We start from the raw sequence: 23,250 nt of genomic DNA, 5'->3' as shown, positions 1-23,250 counted from the left end.
GTGAAGAATAATTGAAATGCTGAGCGGCCCTCAGCGTGACGGGCGACCGAGCTGCACGTGGAAGGTGCGTGCATGTGCTCTGCTGCCCTCAATGCTGTGGAAGTGGATGTTAGTGGGCTGACGGAGGAGAGTTGGCTCCGTCGGAAACCACATTAATGGCTATTCCTCCTGAACAGCCAGTCACAAGTCTAAACTCAGCTGCATGTCCAGCTGAAAGACCATCAGCAGCCTGTCTGGCCTCTCGCCCACAGTCTCCACAGAGGCCATCAGGGAATGCTGGGAAATGGATTTTCTTTCTGCCGACGGAAGGCGATGAAATCATAATCCACACCTCTTTCCTGAGAACCACCAAAAGTCTTGCAGCAAATATGCGGCCACCAGCGTTTGCTCACACAAGACAGGGAGACGTGACACATGTGTTCAGCTCCGACGCGTCCTTCACGTGGAGCTTCAGACGCCTTCCTGAAACAAGCAGATTGTCTTTTTCCTTCTGTTTCGTGTGGAACTGCAGCGACGGGGGCGGCCCGTCCTTCTGTCCACGCCGCGTGTAAATGCTCATACGAGCTAATGCTGACTCAAAGCTACGAGAGCTGCGGAAACCCCCACACAATGAACATCATAACACACACACACACTCACTCTCTCTCACACGGTCATCCAGAAGTGATTACGGGGTGCAGCAGAGCGAGTCACCACTTCATTTCCACCAGCAAATCTCCTCGTTTCGCCCCAAACTGATCAGGCCTCACTGACGCGCAGCCGCGGGCGGCGGAGGAAGAGTTAGATGGGAAGGGATATGATGGTTCATCAGGAGGGGGAGCTTCCACTCTGGGGACAGGCTGACCACCATGAAATGACCTCATGAGTCAATCTCAGAGCTCCTAAAAATCTAATGACTGTGGAGCCACAATGGAAACCAGAGCCGAGCCGCAGCTCCGGTGTCAGATTGGCCATAAAAGCAGCAGGAGGTGGAAGGTCATAAAGCACGTCCCTGGCACTCATGTCAATACAGTCATGGGACATACTTAGTCATGAGGTGATTGTGTCCAACACCTGTTTCCTGCAAGTCCGAATTAAAATATGACTCACCGCGTCCAGCATTGTAGCTCAAGTGACAGGCCATTAGTATGGAAAGCAGGCGTTTGCGTTGTCTCAGTGTGTGTTCACAAGTCCGCATCGTGCGCACTCGTGCGAGCCAAATGAGTAGTGGGAAAAACACAGTGTGTGTGTATATATCAGCAAAAGCTCCAGAAGAAACTGCAATTGGAAGCCAGTAAAGGATCGATGTCGTCTTTCATGAGCGCATTAATCATGCACGCGTAAAAGTCTCATTGAAGAATTTGAATTATACATGCAAAGGATGGATTTTACTAGAAAAGTGAGCCATTGCGCTTGTATTTGAGAAACTGCAACTCATTCAGAGGGTGTCAGCACTCTTGAAGCCAAATGGACTCCTTTAACGGGACTAAAGCGGATCTTTTGTACTCTAAACCATGAAAAATAAGGGAAATTATTCAAGTAAAGGGGACGCAGTGGCCCGAGACAGATTCCTCCTAATGTCTCACAACTCAGTAGTTTTCACGGAATGGGAACAAAAGAGCGATGAGAGCTCTGCTTTGAGATAAAAGTGGAGGCTGCTAATGTTGTGGCAGACGAGACCAGAGAGATGATGGAAGGAGGACGGGAGTGGCTTCTCGAGGAGATGGATCTCTGTCTGGATCCCATGTGCACACTACAGATGTTTAATATCTCAGGCTAAATGAGACCGACAGCATGAGGTAACATAACTGAGATATTTTGTATTTGGAACCTCTCCTCAGCAATAAAACTATACCGGGGAAGAATATATATATAAAAAAATAAAGAAGATCTAGGCAGGGCAACGGCAATATAAAATTACGCCAGAGGATCGACTGGAAGAGATATAAAGTGTAACAATAGCCAACCCCATTTCACAGTGACACTACAGTACGTGTGCTCACGCTTGCAATTGAGAATCCCTGCAATAATCCAGCCTCTGTTGCAGGAGTTGCATAAAAACAGGGTGAATTCCACAAAAAAAAAAAAAAAAAAAAGAAAAAAGAAAAAAGGACAGTCCGGATTCGACAGTTCCATACGGTTTGCACAAGGGGGTGTCGGATGTTTCCTGTGACTAATCTTGCTATAAACAGCTTTTGTGACATAGCCTATTTTGGTTGCGCCTTGCTGGGGGAAAAGTTGCGATAAACGGTGAGAATCTGGTCTGAATCCATATTAAAAGAGGGCCATCTTCATGTCACACACATGTCCAGGCAAGCAAGAGAGATCGCTCACGTTTTCTGTGATGCGATACGCGCCACAAGGGGATTCCTTCATTTGTGTCTTTTGTAATTTGCGACAAATGTTGCTGCAGTGGTTTGCTGTCAGAGCGTCTTCCACCCTCCCCCTCCGTATTTGGGAAGATCGCAGGTTTTCAGCTGCATTCACCAGCAACTGTGCAGGGCGACTGTGTGGGTGGGAAAAGAAATGAAAGGCAGAAATCTAAATGTGTCTGACACAGCGTCCACCGAGCATCAGAGGATTCCTCCGAGATCTCTGGGTAGACTGGCTGCAGGTATGTGAGCATCATTCAGAGGCGCCTCCAGCGTTGCAGAAATAAACCCAGCAGCTGGAAAGCAACACAATCATGTCGAAACGATAAACACATAATTTCTTCACAGCGAGGAAGTGTGGCATATTTACGCTCGACTAACATGTTTTATTCCCCTCTACCTGATAAAAGCTCCATCTGCAGCCCTGCGCCCTGGGGCTCAGCGGAACCCCAGGAATAACAGCTAATCAAACCTTTCATCGTGACAGTGGCTGAGGGGAAGAGAAGCCCTCTTCACTGCTTCTTAACCCTCTGGCCTCCGTCTGAAGGGTGAGCGACGGCGCCACAGAGGGCTTCCTCCCGCAGCACAATGCCCCGTCATTACCTGCTGATGAGCTCAAAAGAGACGCCTGAAGACGGCACTCCAAGTTATTGCTCCATTTGTGTTTTGATTAGGACCGAAATGTAGTCGACACACTTTTCATTTCCTGGATCGACACAGACTTCGGGCGCTTTTGTGCATCGAGCAACCTGTTGTCAGATGAAAACCCAAGTTTGTTAAATTATTCAGAGAGCACAATTCCTCCCCTCCGCAACAAGCTGCTTAACATTCATGAAGGTAAAAGTGACACGATGCCGCACAAAGATAACCTAAAAAGGCAGAGAATGAAGCCTCGGCACAATGATCGGTTAGCAGAATCTTGTCTTTACAATTGTATCTAACCAGAAGGCTTTTAAATACTTCAGCTGGGCCAAGAGCCACACTTAAAGTCCCAAAAATGACAAAAAAAAAAGAGATGGATTAGTGCTTTTAAAATAACATTTACTTGCTCACGTCACACATACAGACAGACGAGATGTTGCAGATCGCAGGTAGCAGTCAGAATCAAACCGGTGGGATTGCATGATCATACAAGTACAGCTTTGCCCGGAAACAACATGAGCACTCTGTGGTGCCGCTCTTGGTCACATCAACTTTCATACAAAAAAATAAATAAATTGGGAAGCAGCAAATTCATTCCTTTAAAACAAAACAAAAAAAGAGTGTGTGTGGGGGGGTGGGGACCAGAGGCAGGTATGTTTAAAGAAAACAAAGTTATAGACTCAGGAAAGATCAATCTCAACTATTTACACAGCAAACATAGAAATGCAGATGAAGCCAACACAGGGCAGGATGAGATCACATAGAACAGCATTAAGGCTCGTGTGTAGCTGCATTTCCTAGCAGAAGTCAGAGGTAATCGTTTTCACAATCAAACTGTCAATCTGATAATTATTAAACACTCACAAAAAGAAAAAAAAACTAATATTTGTCGACCAGTCATCTGCCACAAACTTCCATTAGTACTCCTGACACAATAATCACCACTATTTACGCCAAGAAGAGGAAAAACTTGGAACATGGGTTGTATGCATCATCCCCGTTGCGATCCATCTGAGAAAAGGCAAGTTTGAGGCGGATAAAGTTGACGCGTTTGCCATCGACTGAACAGTTGACAGAGGCCGTGTCCACTGAGGTGTGATGTCAGGACAGTTCAAAAAAAATAAAAGAAAAAAGAAAGCTACAGAAAACTCAAAACAAAACCAAATTCTTCTCCTAAAATTATGAGTGAGAACCGATTTGGAAATCTTTCAGAAACAGATAGGGACTGTGACCTGCCCTCCACGTGCATCGCTCAACCAAAGTAAAGAACAGATGTTGTAAACAAGTCAGAATGGTGTGAATCAAAACAGGCACGCTCGCGCACACACACACACACACACACGAACAAACGTAACTTTTTACATAGAACTGAGATAATAAGAGCCCATGAAATGAATCTTATTCGACACCATGCAAGTCACTCGGCATCACAGTCAGGTGATGAAGACAAAGCAGCTGTGGCCGCCTCGGAAAACTGGCCAAAATGTGTCACTACACAATGGTTTAAAAAAAAAAAAAAAAAAATAGATAAGAGAGAAGACTTTGCTAATTCACATTTTTTTTTCTTACTGTACAAATTTTTTGACAAAAAGTCAAATAAAAAAAAAAAGGGTAAAGTAAAAACTTAATTTACCAGCACACTAAAAATCATATATACACACGCACACACACAAAAATCTAAGTCTGACAGTCCAGAATGCAACAAGGTGCGCTCCCAAGCGCCCTCCAGGGGTCACTTATGGGAGTACAGGGGGACATTTTCAGGGAACACCAGTCACAGAAATGCTGGGACCGCATTCCAAATCTCCCCCCCCATACATACACCTCCACAGCACTAAGAATCATGGGACAGAGCAGCCAGAAGGGGCATGCAGATATAGCGAATGCAACTTGGTGCAGTAAAGCATCTATTTAAAGACCAGATCTTTTCCTGTTGTAATTAGAAAGGGCACTGAAATGCTACATAGCTTTGATGGCCTTGTGTCCTCAGGCTAGCGTGGCTAAGATCAGAAAATACGCTTCCTTTTAAGGTAGGAGTCTGCATAGTGGCCGCCGAGGCCCTGGGAGTGCTGGCCCACGTAGCTGCCCTCAGGACTCGGCTCAGGAGATGGGATCAAGCGGGAGAATACGCGCTTGTGGCTTCCAATTGGAGTCTAGACAATTGATACAAACTGCATTAAGATCGATTTCTAAAATTTTTCTTAAAAAAATAAATAAATATATATAAATAAAAGTAAAAGCCTCTTTAAATTACCTTTGCAGCATTTCCCAGGACTGGGGGGTAGATGGTGGTGTTGCTGACTGGAGGCATTCCCACAGCCTGAGGACAAATAATCACAGCCAGAGGACTGAGTCAACCTACTGGGGCCCAAATGCTCAGTGCAACATTAATTATTGAGCATCTCCCCTCCTTTTTGGAATCCAACCATCCCACTTTCATCTTTTCCAGTAGAATCTTGATGTTCTTGCACAAATAAATCGATCGCCTATGGCTAAAAATAGTCAACTATAAAAGCAGATGGCTTACCCTGTTGAGCTGGCTATTTGGGAAGCTACCAACACCGGAGGCCTCGGCTCCTGAGCTGAAGTAAGACATGGGTGGGCTGGGAGGATAACTGTAGTGGGAAACCTGCTTACTGTAGTCGGGCTGACGAGAGAGCTGGAGGGACAAACAAACCAGATGACAACTGTGTTGTGCTCGAGCAGAACGTGTAATTTGACAATGGCGCTTCCTTTGTTAATGTAGCCTTGAAACAGCACGGTTGGATGTACCTGCTGACTGAATCCTGCCAAGGCCCCAGTGTCAATGTTCTCCTGCTGTTCATACAAGTGGGCCAGGGGTTCCTGAGGAGATCAACCAGATGGCATCAGATCAAATCTCATCACACTGCATGGCAAACCAGCAGTTGGGCACAGTGATGAACTACAGCCGTCTCTAATATAACACAATGTAAATATAATTTTAAAAAAAATATATATGTGCATTTATTATTTCTAAAAAGGTAAAAAGCTGGTGGTTACCTGGTGTAGTGAAGCATATTCTGGGCTGTAAGAATCTTGGTAGCCCAGGCTGTAACCCTGTTGCATGCTTTGATGGATGTGCTGGTTGGACACATTACCAAGGGTTGGTCTCTTCCTATAGGGGTGAGGTCTACAGGTGCCTCCTGAAAGGAAATTGACAAACAGTTGCAGAAGAACAAAGACAAAATGTAAAGTCACATGGGAGAAAAAAAAAGTGGGGGGAAAAAAAAGTCACCTGAGGTAAAACCACCGTTAACGTTCAGAAATGCACTCTGTGGAAGGGTTCCGTCTTTGGAAGTTTCCCCGAGTAAAGACACCTAGCGGAAAGGGAGAGATTATTCTTGAGGGGTCCAGACACAGATAGAATTAACTGTTCTCTTGTCGTAAATAGAAATAGAGACCAAGTAAATGATGGAAATGTGCTGATCCCTTACCCCTTGTGGTGTGAGGCCATCTGCCCCAATAACACCACCCCTCATTTGCAAGGAGATTGTGGGAGGGGAGGTCTGAGGGAAGGTGCATGCTGCTGTGGGGGACTCTTGTTCCCTTGCCATGGCTCTGCCAAGAGGAATTGGCTTTAGGGGGTTTAGAGGATCTGTCTGCAGGCCAAGACCTGGGAAAGCCCCACATATGGCAATTAGAAGCGTGCATGCATACAAATTCGGAACATGTTCTATTCCCATCTTAACTACAAATATAAACATTTTACATTGTAATGTTAGCAAAATATTATTGCCCATACACGCGAAGCACAGGCAAAGCCTGCAGCTGTTAGAAGCAAAGCAAAAACACAGAGTGTGTGGGGAGCCATGTCTTAAGTACGCGGCTGGCAAACCTTGGGGCAGGTCTCCGAGCAGATGGGCCCCCTGCTGTACAGGCAGAGCAGCCAGAGGATTCTCCCCAATCAGTCCTGCCTGCTGAAGAGAGCAGAGTTGAAGGTCACGTCAGGGTCAACCAAAGTGAAGACACTCCATGTGGGAGTAAACACCAGAACAGAAAAGCAACAGCACTGCACGTAAATACTTGAGTAGCACAGGTTAGCAATCATGGCATGTTAAATTAAGTCCTTTGTGTACGATGCAGCGGGTCCACCTACCACACCACTCAACACCACTCAAAAAGTACATGCCACACTAACACACTAAATAAAGACCTTCCTAATGAGGACTTACCCACTCAGGCAGCTCTCTCCATTAGTGTTAAAAAAACAAACTAAAATCGACCCCGCTTCACCACAGACTGGCAAACAAACATCAAACATCACTCACACAAGACACTGTAGGGTTTTTGTTACTGTACAGCACCTGAGCCCATAAGAGATGATTTCCTAGAAAGGCTTGCTAAATGTCAACAGAAAACATGGGGAGGGAAAAAAAAATGCGAGGGTGAGCGAGAGGGAATGAAAAGCAAAGGAGGAGGTGCTCAGGAGAGAAATTTTGCTATCACTGCAGTACCTGTTGGACTTTGGCCTGGTTCTGAAGAAGAATCTGGAGCAGGGCAGCAGAAAGGGCAGGGTTGGCCAGCAGTGGGATGGCAGGGGCCGCACCGAGGAGGCCTGGACACGAAGAAGCCATCAGAATGCACCGAAGCAGATTCCGTCCACACTCCTTCAAAGACCTTTCTTACCTTGCTTGTTTCCCTGTACCATTGGGTTAATTAACATCTTTAGGGCGGCAGGATTATTGAGACCTGTGAGTATCTGCATGACTGTGGGATCTGGGAGGAGACCTTTTCCCCGATTAACGGCCTTAAAAAAGGGGCAAAAGATAGAAATGAGCGCCATCTTAGCAGCAGACCCAACAGCACCAAGTGTGAAGCTCGCCAGTGTCCAACAATACCATGGTTTGAGCAGCAATGAGAGCAGCCAACATGCTTCTTCCAGGAACACCAGGAGCACAGAAGGATACCCTGATATTTGTCCCCCCCAGCAGCCGGCCATCATTTAGTCGCCGTGCCTCCTCGGCCATCTCGGCCGTGGCAAACTCCAACACCGCAAACCGCCGAAAACTTCCGTCTTGACCCTGAGCCAACTAGAGAGAAGAGCACGCCAAGGTTGCCAACACTTTAGTTCCTGAGAAATGCAGGGTCCCTAAATGTGTTGATGTCTGGTGGGGGGGGAGGGGGGGGGGGGGGGGACCAGAGCTGATGAGCAACCCTGAAGCCAAAAACTAACGGCCTGTGTAACTAAGGAGTAGACAGTTGGTCAACTTAACCAAAATATAAATTTGTATTAATGCGCCCACAGAAATGGAGATTTTGCACATAAATACAACCAAACGCTGACAATATTTGCAAATTATCTGGCCTTTTTTGAAGTTGCACTGACATTAAACTACCATTTCTTCCCCTCTTTGCTTTGTGAATGATACTGAAGAAAATCTCTTGTAATAACCTTAAAATATTTCGAATATCCCATTTTGTTACCCATTTAATCTTTTTTTTTATCATGCTACTTTACATAATGATGTGTAAGCCTGTTAAAAATAATCACAGGATCAAAATATATATATCACAGCCTTTCCTGCCATCATGAACGGAGGACTCCACCATGCTTGGCTAAAGAGGACATCAGTCTCTCTCATTCCAGAAAAGACTGCTGAATGACACCACCTGAGGTCATCGGGTGACTGTCGTCATAGTAACCAGCAATACTCTCAATGCTATAGAAGCTTTGTAGAGCAATGGGAAATCCAAGTATACTTTAAAACATTTTTTCCCCCTCGATTCTGTTTTCCGACAAGAAAGAACCAAGACGAAGACAATAGGTCGGCGTTTCTGAAACAAATCTGACAAATTAATTGTGCAAATTCATTCGCCATTCAGGGTGTAAAATACCAGTAACTTCAAATCTAAAAGCAAACGTGTCTGCAACGTGTGATGATTGTAACCTGGCAGAAGCTGGGTGTGGGAGTATCAGCAACGGCACTGCGGAGGTCTTGGGCGGTGAGCAGGCTCGGGGGCAGGCGGTCCACACAGAGGCATTTGGAGTGCAGAAGGGGGTACGTCAGTGAGCCCACCTCCGTCCAGTGGACATACAGCATGCGAGACCCCAGTTGCTTCCCCAGGAGCTCTGACTTGGCCCTGGCTGCGGAGTCCTTCTTCATGTACTCCACAAAACCATAGCCTTTGGAAAGCCCTGTGGTGGCGCTATACACCAGAAAGCACCGCTCCAGGTTACCAAATGGTCGAACCAACTCCTCAAACTGCTGCTGGGTGAAGGCCCGCGGCAGGTTTGCAATGCACAGCAGAGCATCGGTGGGCTGCAGCTGCACAGAAATCTCCTTATCTCGAAGAACGTGCTGGTGTAGGTCTTTAATAGCACACTGAGCCTGTTCGCCATTCAGCAGTGTCACAAATGCTGAGTGAAGATAAAAAGATTAGTTAGTTTTAGGTGTCATTGTAAACAAAAGTCTCCAATAACAAAATATTGATTTTCAGGGGATTTTAAACTGCTAGTCACAAACCTACGTTTTCACTAAAGAAAAACTAAAACACTGCAGCTTTACCTTCAGAACATTATATCTATTAACCAAATCAAGTGTGATTTATGGAATTTTATATTTTTTAAGACTTATTTGGTGGAACAGCTAAAATATATTTCTCATGAAGCAGGCCAAATCAAATAGGGGCCAAAACAGACTCACTTTGGAGTACGATCTGTATTTTGTAACCTGATATGATAGAAACTATGATAAATGGACCATAATTAGACCAACCTGTGCCTTTGTATTTGTCAACAAAGCAGTACTTCAAGTCATAGTTCCCCAACAACTCATGTACCTCCTGTAAAAGAAATTAAAAAGGACGGCAAACACATTAAAACCTCTCAACTTATCATTCCATATAAACCACTGCATCAAACAAAATACTGGTGCATTTGGCTTAAGATGATCACGGATGGCTTAATTAGGAGAGATCAATTAACTGAACTGATGGCCTTTGTTATACTGCTACCTGGGGGGGGGGGGGGTGAACGACCGTCTCATTGTTCCTGGAGAAATTGTTCTGCGCTGCTTTTTACCATTCACCAACGAATTGTGATGCTGTCCAGCATTTTCTAACGCGTTTTGTCTCCACACCTTCCACCTTTTGTTATACTGCAACTCGCATCTCGAACTCCCTGTACTCCCCCACCCGGTGTGAACAATGGTTCCGCCCGTAGGCCCAGCGCTCCCCACGAGCCAGGCACGTTCCAAAAAAAAAAAAAAAAAGTCGCATCACGAGTGAGTCATTGGTTTATCCATCTAATAAGATCCGATTAATCGGTTTAGACAAAGTCGTAATGCACCTGCAGCCCGGGCAGGGAGGCTCATCATAACTAAACTCGGAAGCTCTTGGAATGAAAGTTAGAACCGCACGAACAAAAGCTCCTAAACGGTTAAATCCGTGGGTCATACAGGCCACGGAGGACCATTATTGACAGCCATTGACCACCTGACAGCTAGCAAAAGTAAAATTTGTCGACTAGCATAAATATAGTTCAAGTGATCGTGCCCCGAGGTTTAATTAAAATCCAACTCTGTCCTTTAGGTTAGAGTGCTTGGGAAGGGGGGGGAAGGGGCAAAATCAAAACTTTTACCAACTAAAATTAAAGCGGATTGAAGTTGGTCCGCTAATGCAAGTAGCATTGCTAGGCTAAACTTAGCCAAACGACACCGTTGGTCAATTAATCGGTCGTACAAACAACAGAGATTGATAAACAAACTGGTTAGCCATACCTGGTTACTAACGTCGGAGGGAAGATTTTTAATTATGATTTTCCTACGGTTATAAAACTCCCGACGAGTTCTTTCTAAGCGGCTCTGTATCTCTTCGGGGCTCAGTGATGTCAAGTCCTCGTCGACCCTCCGATGACATTCGCGTTCCAATTTGGGATCTTCGACCTCGCCGGATTCCGGTTCGGTGTGCCGGCGATCGAACTCGCACTTGTCACGGTCCGCACCGGGGTCATAATTTTCGTGAGGCGGATGAGAAGCGACACTGAGTTCGGTGTCTGCGCTTTGGTCCCTGGGAGCTGCGCTAACAGACACGGCGGCCGCCATCACTCAGTTTGGTGGAAGTTTTAGTCGGGCTGGAAACTCGGTCAGATTTGAGCAGTTTAAACAATACACACATGGCCCCAGCGCCGCAGCTCATTGGACGAGAGGGGACGTGTCTCCATGGCGACGACGTAATCGACCATAGGGGCGGAGTCACGGCTGCTCGCGTCTGCGCAGAAAACGCTGCAGGGCTTTTATCCCGGAATTAAGATTCCATTTAAAAATAAGAAATCCACTTTGGCCAGTGGGTAAATGAGTCGTAAAATGTTTGTTTTTTGCAGAGGACCGGAAGACTTTCTTACTTTCCAAAAAACAAATATGCCAAAGATTAATAAAATAATAAATGAATGTGGTCCCAATTGAATTTTACACAAACCCAGATACATATATTTTATTCTTGTTTTACCTTGATTAAAAACAACATTCATCTCTTACATAAAATCTTTTTTTCTTCCCTTTTCTTATAGAAAAGTTTGATGTAAACACAAAAACAAAGAAGGCTCCACCTTTGACACATAACATGTTTTCCTGTAATTCATGTATTCATGTATGTATTCAGGCAATTCATATTTTGTTTCAAGTACATGCATGTGTGCTATGGACATTGCTGATCAGTAGAAATTAAAAGGGTTATTGTAACATTACATTTCTCTTATTTCTAATTTTGTATGAGTCATTGACTGTAAAGACAGAAAGCAACAGCCATCACGTCGACACTAGTGTCGGTAATATGCAGAAAGACATTTGATTAGAGGCATCAGTAGTGACAAAAACAAAGATAAAAAGATTAAGCTACGCACATTTTACAATATGACAGACATATTGTGAGTGCAACTGGTCAGTTTTTGTAGATTGTTGATTCGAAAGTGGCAATAGACTGCAATAGAAAATGTAAAAAGTGCTAGCATATAAAAAGCGTGTTAGCGTAATAAAATTCCAGGCAAGGACAAATAAATATTCAGATCTGTGCTTAGCAGACCTGAGCTAAAGAAGAGTTTCTGCAGGAATTCCCCTCATGCTTTCGGCACGTCTCCAAACTTTTCAATCAGGGAAATGAATGCTGGTCGCTGTTGCGGCTCAGTAGCCCAACATCGCTCCATTATCATCCTCACCTGTTGGCATAAAAGAACATGTGTGAGTATCAGTCGTTGATCAAAATGCTTTCCAAAGGTAAACGGATGAGGTTACCTCCAGCGGGCAGTTTTTGGGACAAGGCAGTCGCTTTTGCTTCTCCAACAGACTAATGAGAAGCATTTGACTCATTTTTGAAGGTTTTTCCAACATTTCATTAAATTTCTGTAAGGATCAAAAGAAGAGTAGAGTGTTTTGAACAGAAAGGTTATATTTGAGTTATGAGGAGGTGCGCATGAAAGGGAATTGCCATTAAATCAGTACCTTTGGAGGGCTCTGTTTAGAGTTGCAGTAAGAGAAGATCTCATATAATGTGACTCCAAAGGCCCAAACATCAGAGGCGAAGGAAAATTTGTTATCCTTCAAACACTCAACTGCAAACCTATGTAGAGCAAAAAAATATATACATTTTAACATCCAGAGTCACATCAGAAACCACCAAGGCTGCTCTATTTTATGAAGAAGGACACACCAGTACACAGGACTGTCCTCATTCTCAGAGACACGGTAATACGATGCTCCTTCAGGGATGCATTTCGTGAGACCAAAATCTCCAATCTTGACTTGAGTGTTTCTGTCCAACAATATATTTCGGGCAGCAAGGTCTCGATGGACATATCGCTTGGAATGCAGATAATCCATACCCTTTGAGAGAGAGATACACAGATGTGCTTTAAATCATCTTTGCCAATAAGATGGAGGGAATTGATGTTCACATTGCAAAAAACATTGCAATTTCACAACCAAATTTATTGCAAGTGTTTGCACACCTTTATGAAAGATGGACAATGCATCGGGCGCATTTGCAATTTGGGCACATAAATAATAGGTTGCTAGGTTTTACAAAACATATTTCATCAATAAATCCCCACAAAACTCACCTGACAGATCTGCTGAGCAAATATCAGCAACTGGGACTGGTGAGGCTTGTGCTTGGGAAGGTACTTTGCCAGGCTCCCTTGTGGAAGGAACTCCATGATTAGCTGCAGCCCTTGTCCACCTGTCAGTGCACAATATAACAGTGCTTTTGTTCAAATGTTCTTTTCTCCGTCCCTTTTAATTCCTTTCAAAGACACGAATGACCTTTCTCATATCCTGGCATTAAAAAGGCTTTAAAGCCCTTAAAAATAGACATGTAGTTTTTATCTAAATTTTAACGAATAGAGGGAAAATAAAGCCTTTTTTAAAAAAAAGGAAGATAGAAGGATAATGGGTGACATCTCACCTCTTTCACTACAACATCCTTTGTACTTCACAATGTTGCAATGATCGAGTGACTTCAGAACTTCTATTTCCTTTATCCAGCCCGCAATGTTACCATTTTCTTGCTTCAAAGCTTTTACTGCCACATGCTCTCCAGAACCATCATTGGCTGGGTCATACAAGCAGAGAGTCACCTTTCCAAAGTTACCCTGGAGAGGGAACAGAAGGGCGATCATTCCACAGTTGTGTTCACATTTTTGCGACATCACCACATACGCAGGCTCCTCTGTGGATGTTCTCGTTATTTCACACAAATGACACCAAGAAATTACCTCACAGAACTCACCTCTCCTAAGTCTTCAATCTCTTTCAGAAAGCGTTTATTGAATATACCCTGACCCGTGTCGGGGAGGGTTTCACTTGGTGATATATCAAGATCTGCAATCAAAAAAAGTCACTATGGCGCTGATACAAGAATACAAATATAAAAGGGAGGAAAAAATATATACTTTTGTTCATGAACTCTGAGAGTTCTCTGAGCACAATGCAAAAAGAAGGCCTGTCCATGGGGTCGTAAGCCAAGCAGGTGTTGATGAAGTTGGACACCTCCTGGGAGGAGAGGACAGGCAGGCGTCCTTTTTGCTGGTAAAAGCGCTCTTTCTGTACAAGGATTGTATAAATGTGTTACAATTAGTAGAACAATGTAGAATGGTGTGGCAGTTAAAGATCAAGTAAATACCTCAGATGATGTGCTGATGGGCAGAGTTCCGTTATAGCATATTTCAAGGAATGTTGCTCCAAAACTCCACTGATCAGTGGCACTTTGGTTGGATTCACCACCGTCAATACACTCTGGGGCAATCCATGGGATACGCTCCAGACGTTCTGTAGTACAGAGCCAGAGTTACAAAAATGTTAAGATTAAAAGCTTCAGTGTCCTGAAAATGTTGCACATTGTTGTTCAAACATTATATAAAATCAGCCATCGAGTTAACTTCCTGTGCGTTTAAAAACAGAAACCAAGCTGCATATATACAGGAAATAGAATGAGTCTAGGTTTAGTTTCCTGTTTTCTAATAATGACAGAACAGTAGGGCCAGACAGAATTTAGCTTGTACCAACCTTCCCGTTCAAGGGCACTGATGGGGATTCCTGGGTCACTCAGCTTGATGAAAGGTGCAGTACCTGTATCTAGGCCACAACGTGCCAACAAAATGTTCCTTGCACATACATTTCCATGAATCAGCTGTTTGTTCTCCTATAGTGAAAAAATAACACAGGTCATGAGACCTTCTATTTTATTATTTTTTTGGATTACCGTATTCTTCCCTACAGCTTAACCTCAAGTCACTTATAGTTGAGAACTACTTGATTCTGTAACAACATTGTTAAAATAACACGCTAGTAATATTTTAATCCGCAGGAGCCGATGGCAGAGATCAAACTGACACTGCTTGACACTTTCACTAAAGAATCGCTTTAATATCCATCTGGATAATATAAAAGTACGATAAGACTTAAAGAAGCATTCAGTACTCACAAGGTAACTCAAAGCACTGGCAAGTTGTATTGCAACGATGAATTTCCAGCGACCAGAGATTGAGGCCTTTTCTTTATGAAGGAAAACATCAAGAGGACCAAATTTCACAAACTCTTCCACCATGATATCTGCAAAAGTGGAAATGAGTCTGAGACTTTGTATAGGGATCATACTTTTTTGAGGCAAACGTGTGGCAAAGAAGAGGCGAAGCAAGGAAGGGTGCTTGGTTTTTTTTGTCCTTACGTTGATGTTCTTTGACTGACAGACCATGTACATGCACCAAGTGCCTGTGGGATACCTGGCTCATGGTACCTACACTTTCAATAAAGGTCTAAAAAGGAGAAATTAAAGGGATGGTGAGAGAAAATAAACCACCAATAGATTTTTTGTTGCAGTGTAATCCAAAAACCAAAAGCTTACGAGTGACAGTTCATCATGGTTTGGATTTAGGATCTTAAGAACCACCGGGATCCCTGTTTGGCTACTGGCGTTGTTGTTGAATTTATCCTCCTCACCATTGTCTCCTCCCCCGTGAACAAGCAACAATCCTCTATATATGTTTGTAATCGTCCCACTGCCCAAATGTTGTCCCTGTTAGAACATCACATTGCAAACTCAGTTGGGAAGTTGAGAGGATTGGTCTTATGAAGATGGCAACTGGGGTTTTTTTTTTACCTGCACAAGATCTTTGTCTGGGATATAGGGTACTTGTACCCGGGATGTCTTTGAGGAAGGTTGAAAGGGAGTCCTCATCACCAAAAGATTGGATAGCTCTATATCACAAAAAATAAATAATTATACAAAATATTTCGTGCATTATCTGCAAGTCCGCTAACTCCAAACCTCCATGCCGTGGCAAACAGCATTTCTTGACAGTGAAGCTTTCTGAACCAGACATGAGCACAAAGTTCTTGAGACTGTCCATGAGCTCCCTCACACTGGAGTACTGTAAGTCCCAACCATCCAGACAGAACTTCGAACCCTTGAGCTTAATCTGAAACTGCTTGTGGTTTTGTGCTGAGCCATTCTGTAAGAAACAATGACATGTAAACAAAAAGTCTGCTTTTTTGTTTTTCTATTGTCCCTGCACGGCAACTGTTTTAGAATTACCTTATTTTTGTTATGGACAATCAGGACAAGGTTTTCATAATTTACAGCACTCCAACATATGAGGTAAGCCCCCTCCTCAGCTGCCTCCTTTTTCAGCTTTTGAAGCGCAAAACAACCACTGGAAAACACAGCACAGTTGCAGTTATTTAAACGTGTTACTTCACAACATGTTTGTGCGTATATCTGCATGTATAAGACTCACTGCATAGGTCCGTGCAGTCCATTTGCTTCATTCAGCAGTACCCTTGGGGGAGCCAGATCATGACAAAGATAGTTGTGGGCGTCTGCAGTCAGCCGGTAGTATCCATCTAGGAGGGAGATGAAGGAATGGGCCTCTTGGGTTGAGCTCATTTGAACCTCCTACATACAAATACAGAAACACCAATAGCTTAAATTCAGAGCTCTCACCTGCAGCTATATATAAATAAAAAGGATCATGTAAAATACTAAAACCTGGGGCTCTCACACAGTATATGCATCCATCAGATTCATCATATCCAAGGATTTTAAAGACCAAATAGTTTGATAAATGGTATAAGTGATATATATTTCATGACACCTAATGCCCCATCAGCACATTTACCACATAAAGTAATGTAAAATAAGTAAAGTAAAGTAAAATAAAGGAGTCTCACCATGCAGTGATTGTCCTGAGTGCTAATGCACACATTAGTCTCAGTAATGGCTATGTGTGCAATTTCTGGGAAATCACAGAAGGCAGTCCAATCATTGGGTGTGTCAGGTTGTGGCGACTGTGCCTGGGTGACAAGTGACAGTCAACAGTTGAATAATGGTATAGAATAGGAAATTAACAAGAGCTTAAAGGATCATTTTAACTAACCTTTTGAGTGGATATTCGCCACGAGATCCCTTTGTTGCCATTCACCATTATTTCATGCGTCGCAGGTGCTCTACAGTCACACTGTGGATGCGTTTTGTTGGGCAAAGAGCCACTTTCTTCCCAGGTTTCTCTTAAGTTCAGATGGGATACGTGGAAGATCTCTATGCCGAAATTCGGCTCCAAACGTTCAAGGGTAGAGATGTACTTATACATGATCTTTTGGGTATCCAGTCGCCCATTTTCCACAGTGTGCTCCTGAAATGTCTGCACAAAATCTGCAAACACCCGCCGAATCCTTATTTTTGTAAGGAAGTTGTCTTTGGAAATATGTTTGGCGAAACACTTTGGGATGCAGTCTAAGTAGCTTAAAGAAAAGGACAGAAAATAATGTTACCTGTGATCTAGATAGAATTGAAAAAAGCTTGAATGATATTAGGCATCAATTGGATTGTAACAGTGGCAGAAAATAGGATAATACACAAGTACCACAGATTGTAGAAACACATCTAAACTGGCCCATCAAAAACAGATTTGGTGATTTAACAGATTAAAGTTTTATTCCAGATACAGCTTAAAGTAAGGTAAGGAAGATTTCCTTTTCTTTTCTTTCCTTTCCAGTCAGTGCAATATTCAGTCCTTCAAAATGAAATACCTGTGTTTTCTAGCAACTTCCTGTAGTGTGCTGCCTGTTTGTAATGCCTGGTGTGACATGTGAAGGACAGCCATCCCCAGGCTCTCATTTTTGAAGCTGCTAATTTCCTCCTCCGTTTTCATGTCTTCCATGTGAACTATTTTGTTGACAAATTCATATTTAGCCTATGGGAGACATAAGAACCAAACAAATGCCGTGAGATAATGGGAATAAAAAAGGCTTATTGAATTGGTATGCAACAAAACCACAATTAATGTTGAATACAAACCTGGGAGAACAGATAGTCCAAGGATCTGACATCAAATAAAGACAAGAGCTCTTTTTCCGTCTTTGATTTGAGAGGATACCGGGATACAGTTGGCTCATTTTCATTAAGTCCATGCCAATTCCGAAAATAATATCTAGGAGTAAAATCAACACATAGCTTAAATGGAAATGCTGACTGTATTTCATCTTAGACTGGATTGTGTCAAACAAAAAAATAAATTAACCTCATACAGTAGTGGAGTACAAGAGTGGAGTGAACTTCTGTGGTGAAGGTGTGACTGGGACTGTACCAGCAGGTTGCCAGTGGATTGTACAGAGCAAACAAAACATGGCACAGGGGAGTGATGCCTGGGGGATAAAGACAAGTTCACGCACAACTTTAGTGTCTCAATAACACAGAAGCTCCACATACGTTCCAACGTAAGTCGGTATCGGCTCGTCGTCTCACCTACAGCCTTGGCAGCCAAGAAGCAAAGCTCCTCTGCTGTCACGTCTCCGCTGGTGTGGGACAAATATGTGCCCCCTTCCTTTGTACAGAAGAGGTAAACATGGATACCTTTGCACCGAGGAGGTTGGACCGTACCCGGAAATAGGTCTCCCTTTGAACGCTTGGAGGAACTTCGAGACATGTTTCGATGGCCCACTCTGACGCAGACACAAAAATCAAACAACAAATAAACGAAACCAACATTAAAGCCGGAAGACGTGTCGTTAATTTACATCTGAGTGTTTTGTCATCGTATTCGGAAAAGTGTCAATAATTTAACAGCAGCGCCCAGATTGCGCGTACAGTGAATACGTGATCATAAACATAAACAGCTAAAGGCTGCGCGTTGCTTGATATAGAAACGCGCGTGACAAGCGTCTTACCGATTAAAAGTGGCCATTAGAAGGTGTTGAATGAAAGCCTACAGCGGATATTTAAGGTGACAGACAGGGTCCATTACTGACATTATCTCTCTTGACACCTACGCTGGTTTGATGGGACAGCCCAAGTGAGCGCGTGCTACTCCCCGAAACCAAAATGGCCACTCCTCCCACCATCCACGCGCGCACGCGCGCTCACCGTCTCGGTGCCCAGCCAAGTTTCAGTTTGCCTCAGCTTGTTTATGTGTGTGGGTGTGTGTGTGTCCTTTTCTTGATTCTCTTGTTCTCTTTGCTGTTTTAATCCTTTGTGAGGCACTTTGTGCTACCTAGCGTATGAAAAGTGCCATATAAATAAAGATTGAATTGAATTGAATTGAATCGGAAGTAAAACATCCCCATCAGCGACAGAAAGGATTAAAACGCCAAGAAAATTACTTAAGAAATTTTGATTTCTACTCCACTACGAAAGTGATGTCATTAAGTCTATTTTGAGCGTTACTACAGTAGGAAGATGATTTCACAAGACTCATTTTTAACATCATTTGTTGGGGGACTGGGCTGAGAAGCGGAGGGTTCGAGCCCCGGTGCACACAAAACTTGGAAGGTGTTCTGGTAGTAGGGGAGGATGCTAGAACAACTTCAGGTCACTGCCGAGGTACCCTTGAGCAAGGTACCAAAATACTAAATATACCAAAAAGCTCTACCCTGCCTTTGCCTATATGTGTACCCTCCCCATGATCTCAAAAGGGGAAAAGCAGTTAAGAAGTTAACACGCAATTTTAGGATTTCTTTTGTTAAACTCTGAAAAATTGTTTCATAAATTAGTGGTCCCAATTATGTGGTTGACAGACAACAATGAGATGATGTAAATGTAGCACATGATTTTTATTTGAAAGGGGTGATTAATACTAACTGACTTTCAATGTTGGCGAAAGGGGAAGCAGGTCTGGAAGTTTAGATACTGTGTCATCAAAACAAAGGGAACAGCAGTATAATGTTTTAAAACAGTAAATGAAATATTTTTTTCACGGCATTAATGTAGTACAACCAGATATTTGTCAGTTTATGCCTCTATACAGCAGTAAGAGAGATTGAAAACATGAGCAGCATCATCTAGATAGCCGTTTTTGAAAAACACTGTAAGGACAGACGGAAAACAGCAAATGTAGTACTGTCCAAACACTAAAGATCCTGCTGTAATTAAAGATAGAAGACATAACATTTCAGATGGGTCACTCTTTTTTGGCTTCTTCCTGCTCCTCCTTCACCTCCGCATAGGTACCCTCATCCTCTTTTTCATCACTTTCATCTGTCTTTGAATTTGGGACCCAGAGACCCGATTCTATGCACCTCTTCATGTGAGCCTTCGCCTCCTAAATAGCATCAAGAAAAGTACTTAGGAATCAATTTCAACTGCAAACATTAATTACAGCCTTAACAAATTAAGAAGTTGTCAAGTTGCCACTTCTTTCATAAAGCAAAATGTAACAATTTAAAATACAACATCTTTATAAAAAGAGAGGAGACACAAAGTAAAGCCACAGCAAACATAAGAATCAACATAATTTTGACTCAACTGTGTTGATTCTTGTGTTTGTCTATTATTAACACTGCATTAAAATAACAAGGACAACCACGAGGAAGGCTGGTGCCACAACAAATGCTGTTCAACGGATATGAGCTACATTTCTGACAGTGGGACAGAATGGCAGTTCTGCAATTTAAAGAGCAATTTAAGAAATGAACTTACTGTTGGGTCCATTTTGGCAATGACGTCTTGTAACATCTGAATGTCCTTATCGTCGAAACATTTCTGCATCTCCTGCAATTCAAAACTAACTCTATAAGCAATTTTCATGGTAAGCAGATAGAATGCTGAACTTTCTTGAGAACTTACAGGTGGCAGGGACTCATAAACTTCAACAGGATCCAACCCCCCAGGGCCCAAACGCTTTTGACGCTCTTCTTCCTCATATTCTTTCATGGCCTTTTCTATGCGGATCTTTGCCCTGTCCCGAACTCGCCCCTTGAACGACTCCAGCTCATCATTAAACGCATCCTGGTACTGTTGGTCTGATGTCTGTTAAAGATCACATTTGCAAGCGCTGCTATTAACATTAAGATTTGATATTAACCTTTTCAATATTAGAATATTGCAAGCATGTGCATGCCCAATGTCTGAAGAATTTAAGATTTAGATTTTTTTGAAGAAAATACAAATAAACTTCCACTTCCTGACTTTGATTCTTCACATCTTGTTGGTAACGTTACCTTAATCTTTTCAAAAAATTGACGGAAGCATCCTCGGGGGTCGACCTTGAGACTTTTTGCCAATTCTAAAATGAACTGCATGACGATGGTCTGATGAGCCACTTGCTCCATTAATGCTCGTTTCTAAAGACAAAAAAAGGAAAAAGAGCGTTTCTTATAGTGTAACAGCTATACTTCACCAATGCTTCATCGGGACTGAAAAGATGAATTGAAAATTAAACTGGAGTTTTGTAGATTTTACCTCCTCCACTTCTAGGTCGATGCACATGATTACCAGGTAGTTGGCTGTCTCTTCACATACTAAGTCAGGGTTATCAGAGAGGTACTTTTGGCTGTCATTCCAACGGCGCAACATGCCTACACATAACACCGATGAGCAATGTTTTCTGTCACATAACCTCCTGTAACATTCATCTTAAGTACCAAAAGGGTCTGGGTGCCAGTGTGTCTTACCAAAATGTTTGATCTGCTTCTCATATTTCTCCACAAAGGTTTTATGCTTTTTCTCCTTCTCTTCCTCTGTGTCCTCAGCAGAATCAGCTTTGACATTAACAATGCTCTACAGAGACAGTGCAGAGAAAACATTATAGATAACAACTAACTTGTCTTATCACCTGCTTTTGTTCCATTGCTTTCAACCAAGCATGAGATTTGTGTCTCCTATTCTATTCCTATTTATGTACAACACTGTTGTTTTTAAAGCACTTTACGAATGAAGACGGTGATGGTGATAGTGATGTGCTATACTGGTATACATCCTGGAAATGATACTCAACAACAGACCTATGAAGGGAGCTGCACAATTCAGATATAGGAACTATAAACAAATTAAGTGAGTGGGCGATTATTCTCTCCTCCCTCCTAAAAAGTGCTATCTAGGAGGGGACTTATTATACTAGGGGCCGGCAGATGGAGAGATGTTCTGTTGTAATAACAAAACTTTCAATTTAGGCAGAGTCGATACAATATTTTGTGAGTGGCTTCATTTCCAAAATTTGCATTCCTACATTAAAATATATACGCCAAAACATGCATAAACATCTTTCTAGGACTAATATCCCGACACTTGCTGAGATAACGGTCTGGATGATTTATTGGATCCACAAGCTTGCTCACCTTACTAAAACCCTCCTTGCTGAGTGTGTCAACATTCCACGGCATCTTCTTCTCCTCATGATTATGCTCGTCCATCTTCTTCACCAATTCCCGTTCTTCTTTTTTGAGTTTCTTCTCCTCGGCCTGGGCTTTGGTTAATTCTGTTTTGGCATCCCCTGCTGCCGATATGGAGAGCTCTCGTACTTTCTTCTGTGCCTCTGCCAACTTACGCTTGCATTCTTGGAGTCCCTTGTTAATGTCCTCCCCTTTTTTCTTAAAGTCCTCCATTCGCTCAACACGTGCCTGACAAATATTGAATTTTATGTAATAAAAATATTATAGACATTGTTTCAATGTCCACAAGTCTTTCCTCATGAGATTTGCGTGTAACAGATCAAAATATCATTATTATTAAAGCTAAAGAAATTTACAATGAATACAAATCACCTGATGTCTCCATCTGAAGAGGCTCGGCGTGTCGATGTTTGGATGCGTTTCATCTTCATCGTCTGACACCTCAATGTGGTCCCACACGCTGTAGTCTATCCTAGACATGATGCCTGAAGGAGCCCACCACAGACAACGTTAGCTTGGGATGTGACAGGAAGTTAGAAAGCTAAACAAAGCTAATCCTAACCTACTTTTGTTATTTCGTTACTACGCTAAATGCATTAAACAGAAGGACGTCGCTCTTACTTCTTGAAATGTAAGTTGTGTTCGATGAAACGGATGGAAGATTTTTAGCCAAGAAATTACTAGAACAGACCAACCCACAGCAAGATCTGCGCCCGGAACTCGAGCTGCTCTAAAGCGCTTCTGCGCATGCGGTAACAGGTGCGCATGCGTGAACTTTTTTCACCCTCATCTTTATTCATATGAAACCAATGAACAAGTCAGACGTCAGACAATGACGAACAACGTTGTCTGTATAAAGACGTTGTAAATTTGCAATCTAAGTAAAGAATGTTGTCAAAAGAATGAAGGCCAATTGACAACTACCGGTAATATAAAAGACATTTATTCATTTACGCTGCGTTAAATTGTAAAATTACTCCATATCAAGTATTATTTCCTTTTATTTGATTCAAAGCTATCTGTTGATTTTCTACAAATATATTTTTCCAATATTGCTTGATGTGTACTATATACATCATATATTCTATAAAAATATTGTACGGTGTAAAATGTCATTTTTTAAAAAGAGCTCTGAACTCAACAAA

At 42.8% G+C, this 23,250-nt stretch overlaps 3 protein-coding genes across 5 annotated transcripts; all 3 read right to left on the bottom strand.

Annotated features, from left to right (window-relative positions):
- Positions 1–3,371: 3,371 nt before the first annotated feature.
- On the bottom strand, positions 3,372–11,319 carry raver1 (ribonucleoprotein, PTB-binding 1). 3 transcript variants are annotated; one of them, XM_029836371.1, is made up of 15 exons: positions 10,733–11,319; positions 9,731–9,797; positions 8,903–9,372; positions 7,853–8,044; positions 7,641–7,761; positions 7,469–7,569; positions 7,319–7,354; positions 6,850–6,928; positions 6,449–6,627; positions 6,250–6,331; positions 6,015–6,157; positions 5,766–5,837; positions 5,521–5,652; positions 5,248–5,313; positions 3,372–5,146 (listed from the first exon to the last, which is right to left on the bottom strand). In XM_029836371.1, exons 1-15 carry the CDS (start codon positions 11,054–11,056, stop codon positions 5,000–5,002), a joined length of 2,211 nt encoding a protein of 736 aa, XP_029692231.1. In that variant the 5' UTR covers positions 11,057–11,319; the 3' UTR covers positions 3,372–4,999. The 3 variants fall into 3 exon arrangements, with proteins under 3 accessions (XP_029692231.1, XP_011602399.1, XP_011602400.1); XM_011604097.2 differs by lacking the exon at positions 7,319–7,354 and having other exon boundaries at positions 6,850–6,931; XM_011604098.2 differs by lacking the exon at positions 7,319–7,354.
- A 282-nt stretch (positions 11,320–11,601) lies between these two features.
- On the bottom strand, positions 11,602–18,826 carry tyk2 (tyrosine kinase 2). The gene is made up of 24 exons (XM_011604096.2): positions 18,668–18,826; positions 18,246–18,442; positions 18,022–18,145; positions 17,799–17,931; positions 17,531–17,694; positions 16,879–17,242; positions 16,673–16,795; positions 16,240–16,397; positions 16,038–16,155; positions 15,771–15,954; positions 15,603–15,700; positions 15,348–15,518; positions 15,171–15,258; positions 14,928–15,055; positions 14,510–14,645; positions 14,127–14,272; positions 13,897–14,047; positions 13,734–13,825; positions 13,410–13,596; positions 13,066–13,184; positions 12,657–12,829; positions 12,449–12,566; positions 12,242–12,349; positions 11,602–12,165 (listed from the first exon to the last, which is right to left on the bottom strand). The coding sequence occupies exons 1-24, from the start codon at positions 18,682–18,684 to the stop codon at positions 12,067–12,069; spliced, it is 3,396 nt and encodes a 1,131-aa protein (XP_011602398.2). The 5' UTR covers positions 18,685–18,826; the 3' UTR covers positions 11,602–12,066.
- Positions 18,827–19,530: 704 nt separating this feature from the next.
- On the bottom strand, positions 19,531–22,877 carry LOC101063793 (cell division cycle 37, HSP90 cochaperone). The gene is made up of 9 exons (XM_003964763.3): positions 22,727–22,877; positions 22,478–22,590; positions 22,052–22,333; positions 21,389–21,494; positions 21,177–21,292; positions 20,936–21,058; positions 20,562–20,744; positions 20,415–20,486; positions 19,531–20,037 (listed from the first exon to the last, which is right to left on the bottom strand). The coding sequence occupies exons 2-9, from the start codon at positions 22,583–22,585 to the stop codon at positions 19,897–19,899; spliced, it is 1,131 nt and encodes a 376-aa protein (XP_003964812.1). The 5' UTR covers positions 22,586–22,590; positions 22,727–22,877; the 3' UTR covers positions 19,531–19,896.
- Between the last annotated feature and the right edge of the window lie 373 nt (positions 22,878–23,250).

Source organism: Takifugu rubripes, chromosome 5 (assembly GCF_901000725.2).
Source record: "Takifugu rubripes chromosome 5, fTakRub1.2, whole genome shotgun sequence".
NCBI classification, from domain to species: domain Eukaryota; kingdom Metazoa; phylum Chordata; class Actinopteri; order Tetraodontiformes; family Tetraodontidae; genus Takifugu; species Takifugu rubripes.
This window is presented reverse-complemented; position numbering and strand designations above follow the sequence as displayed.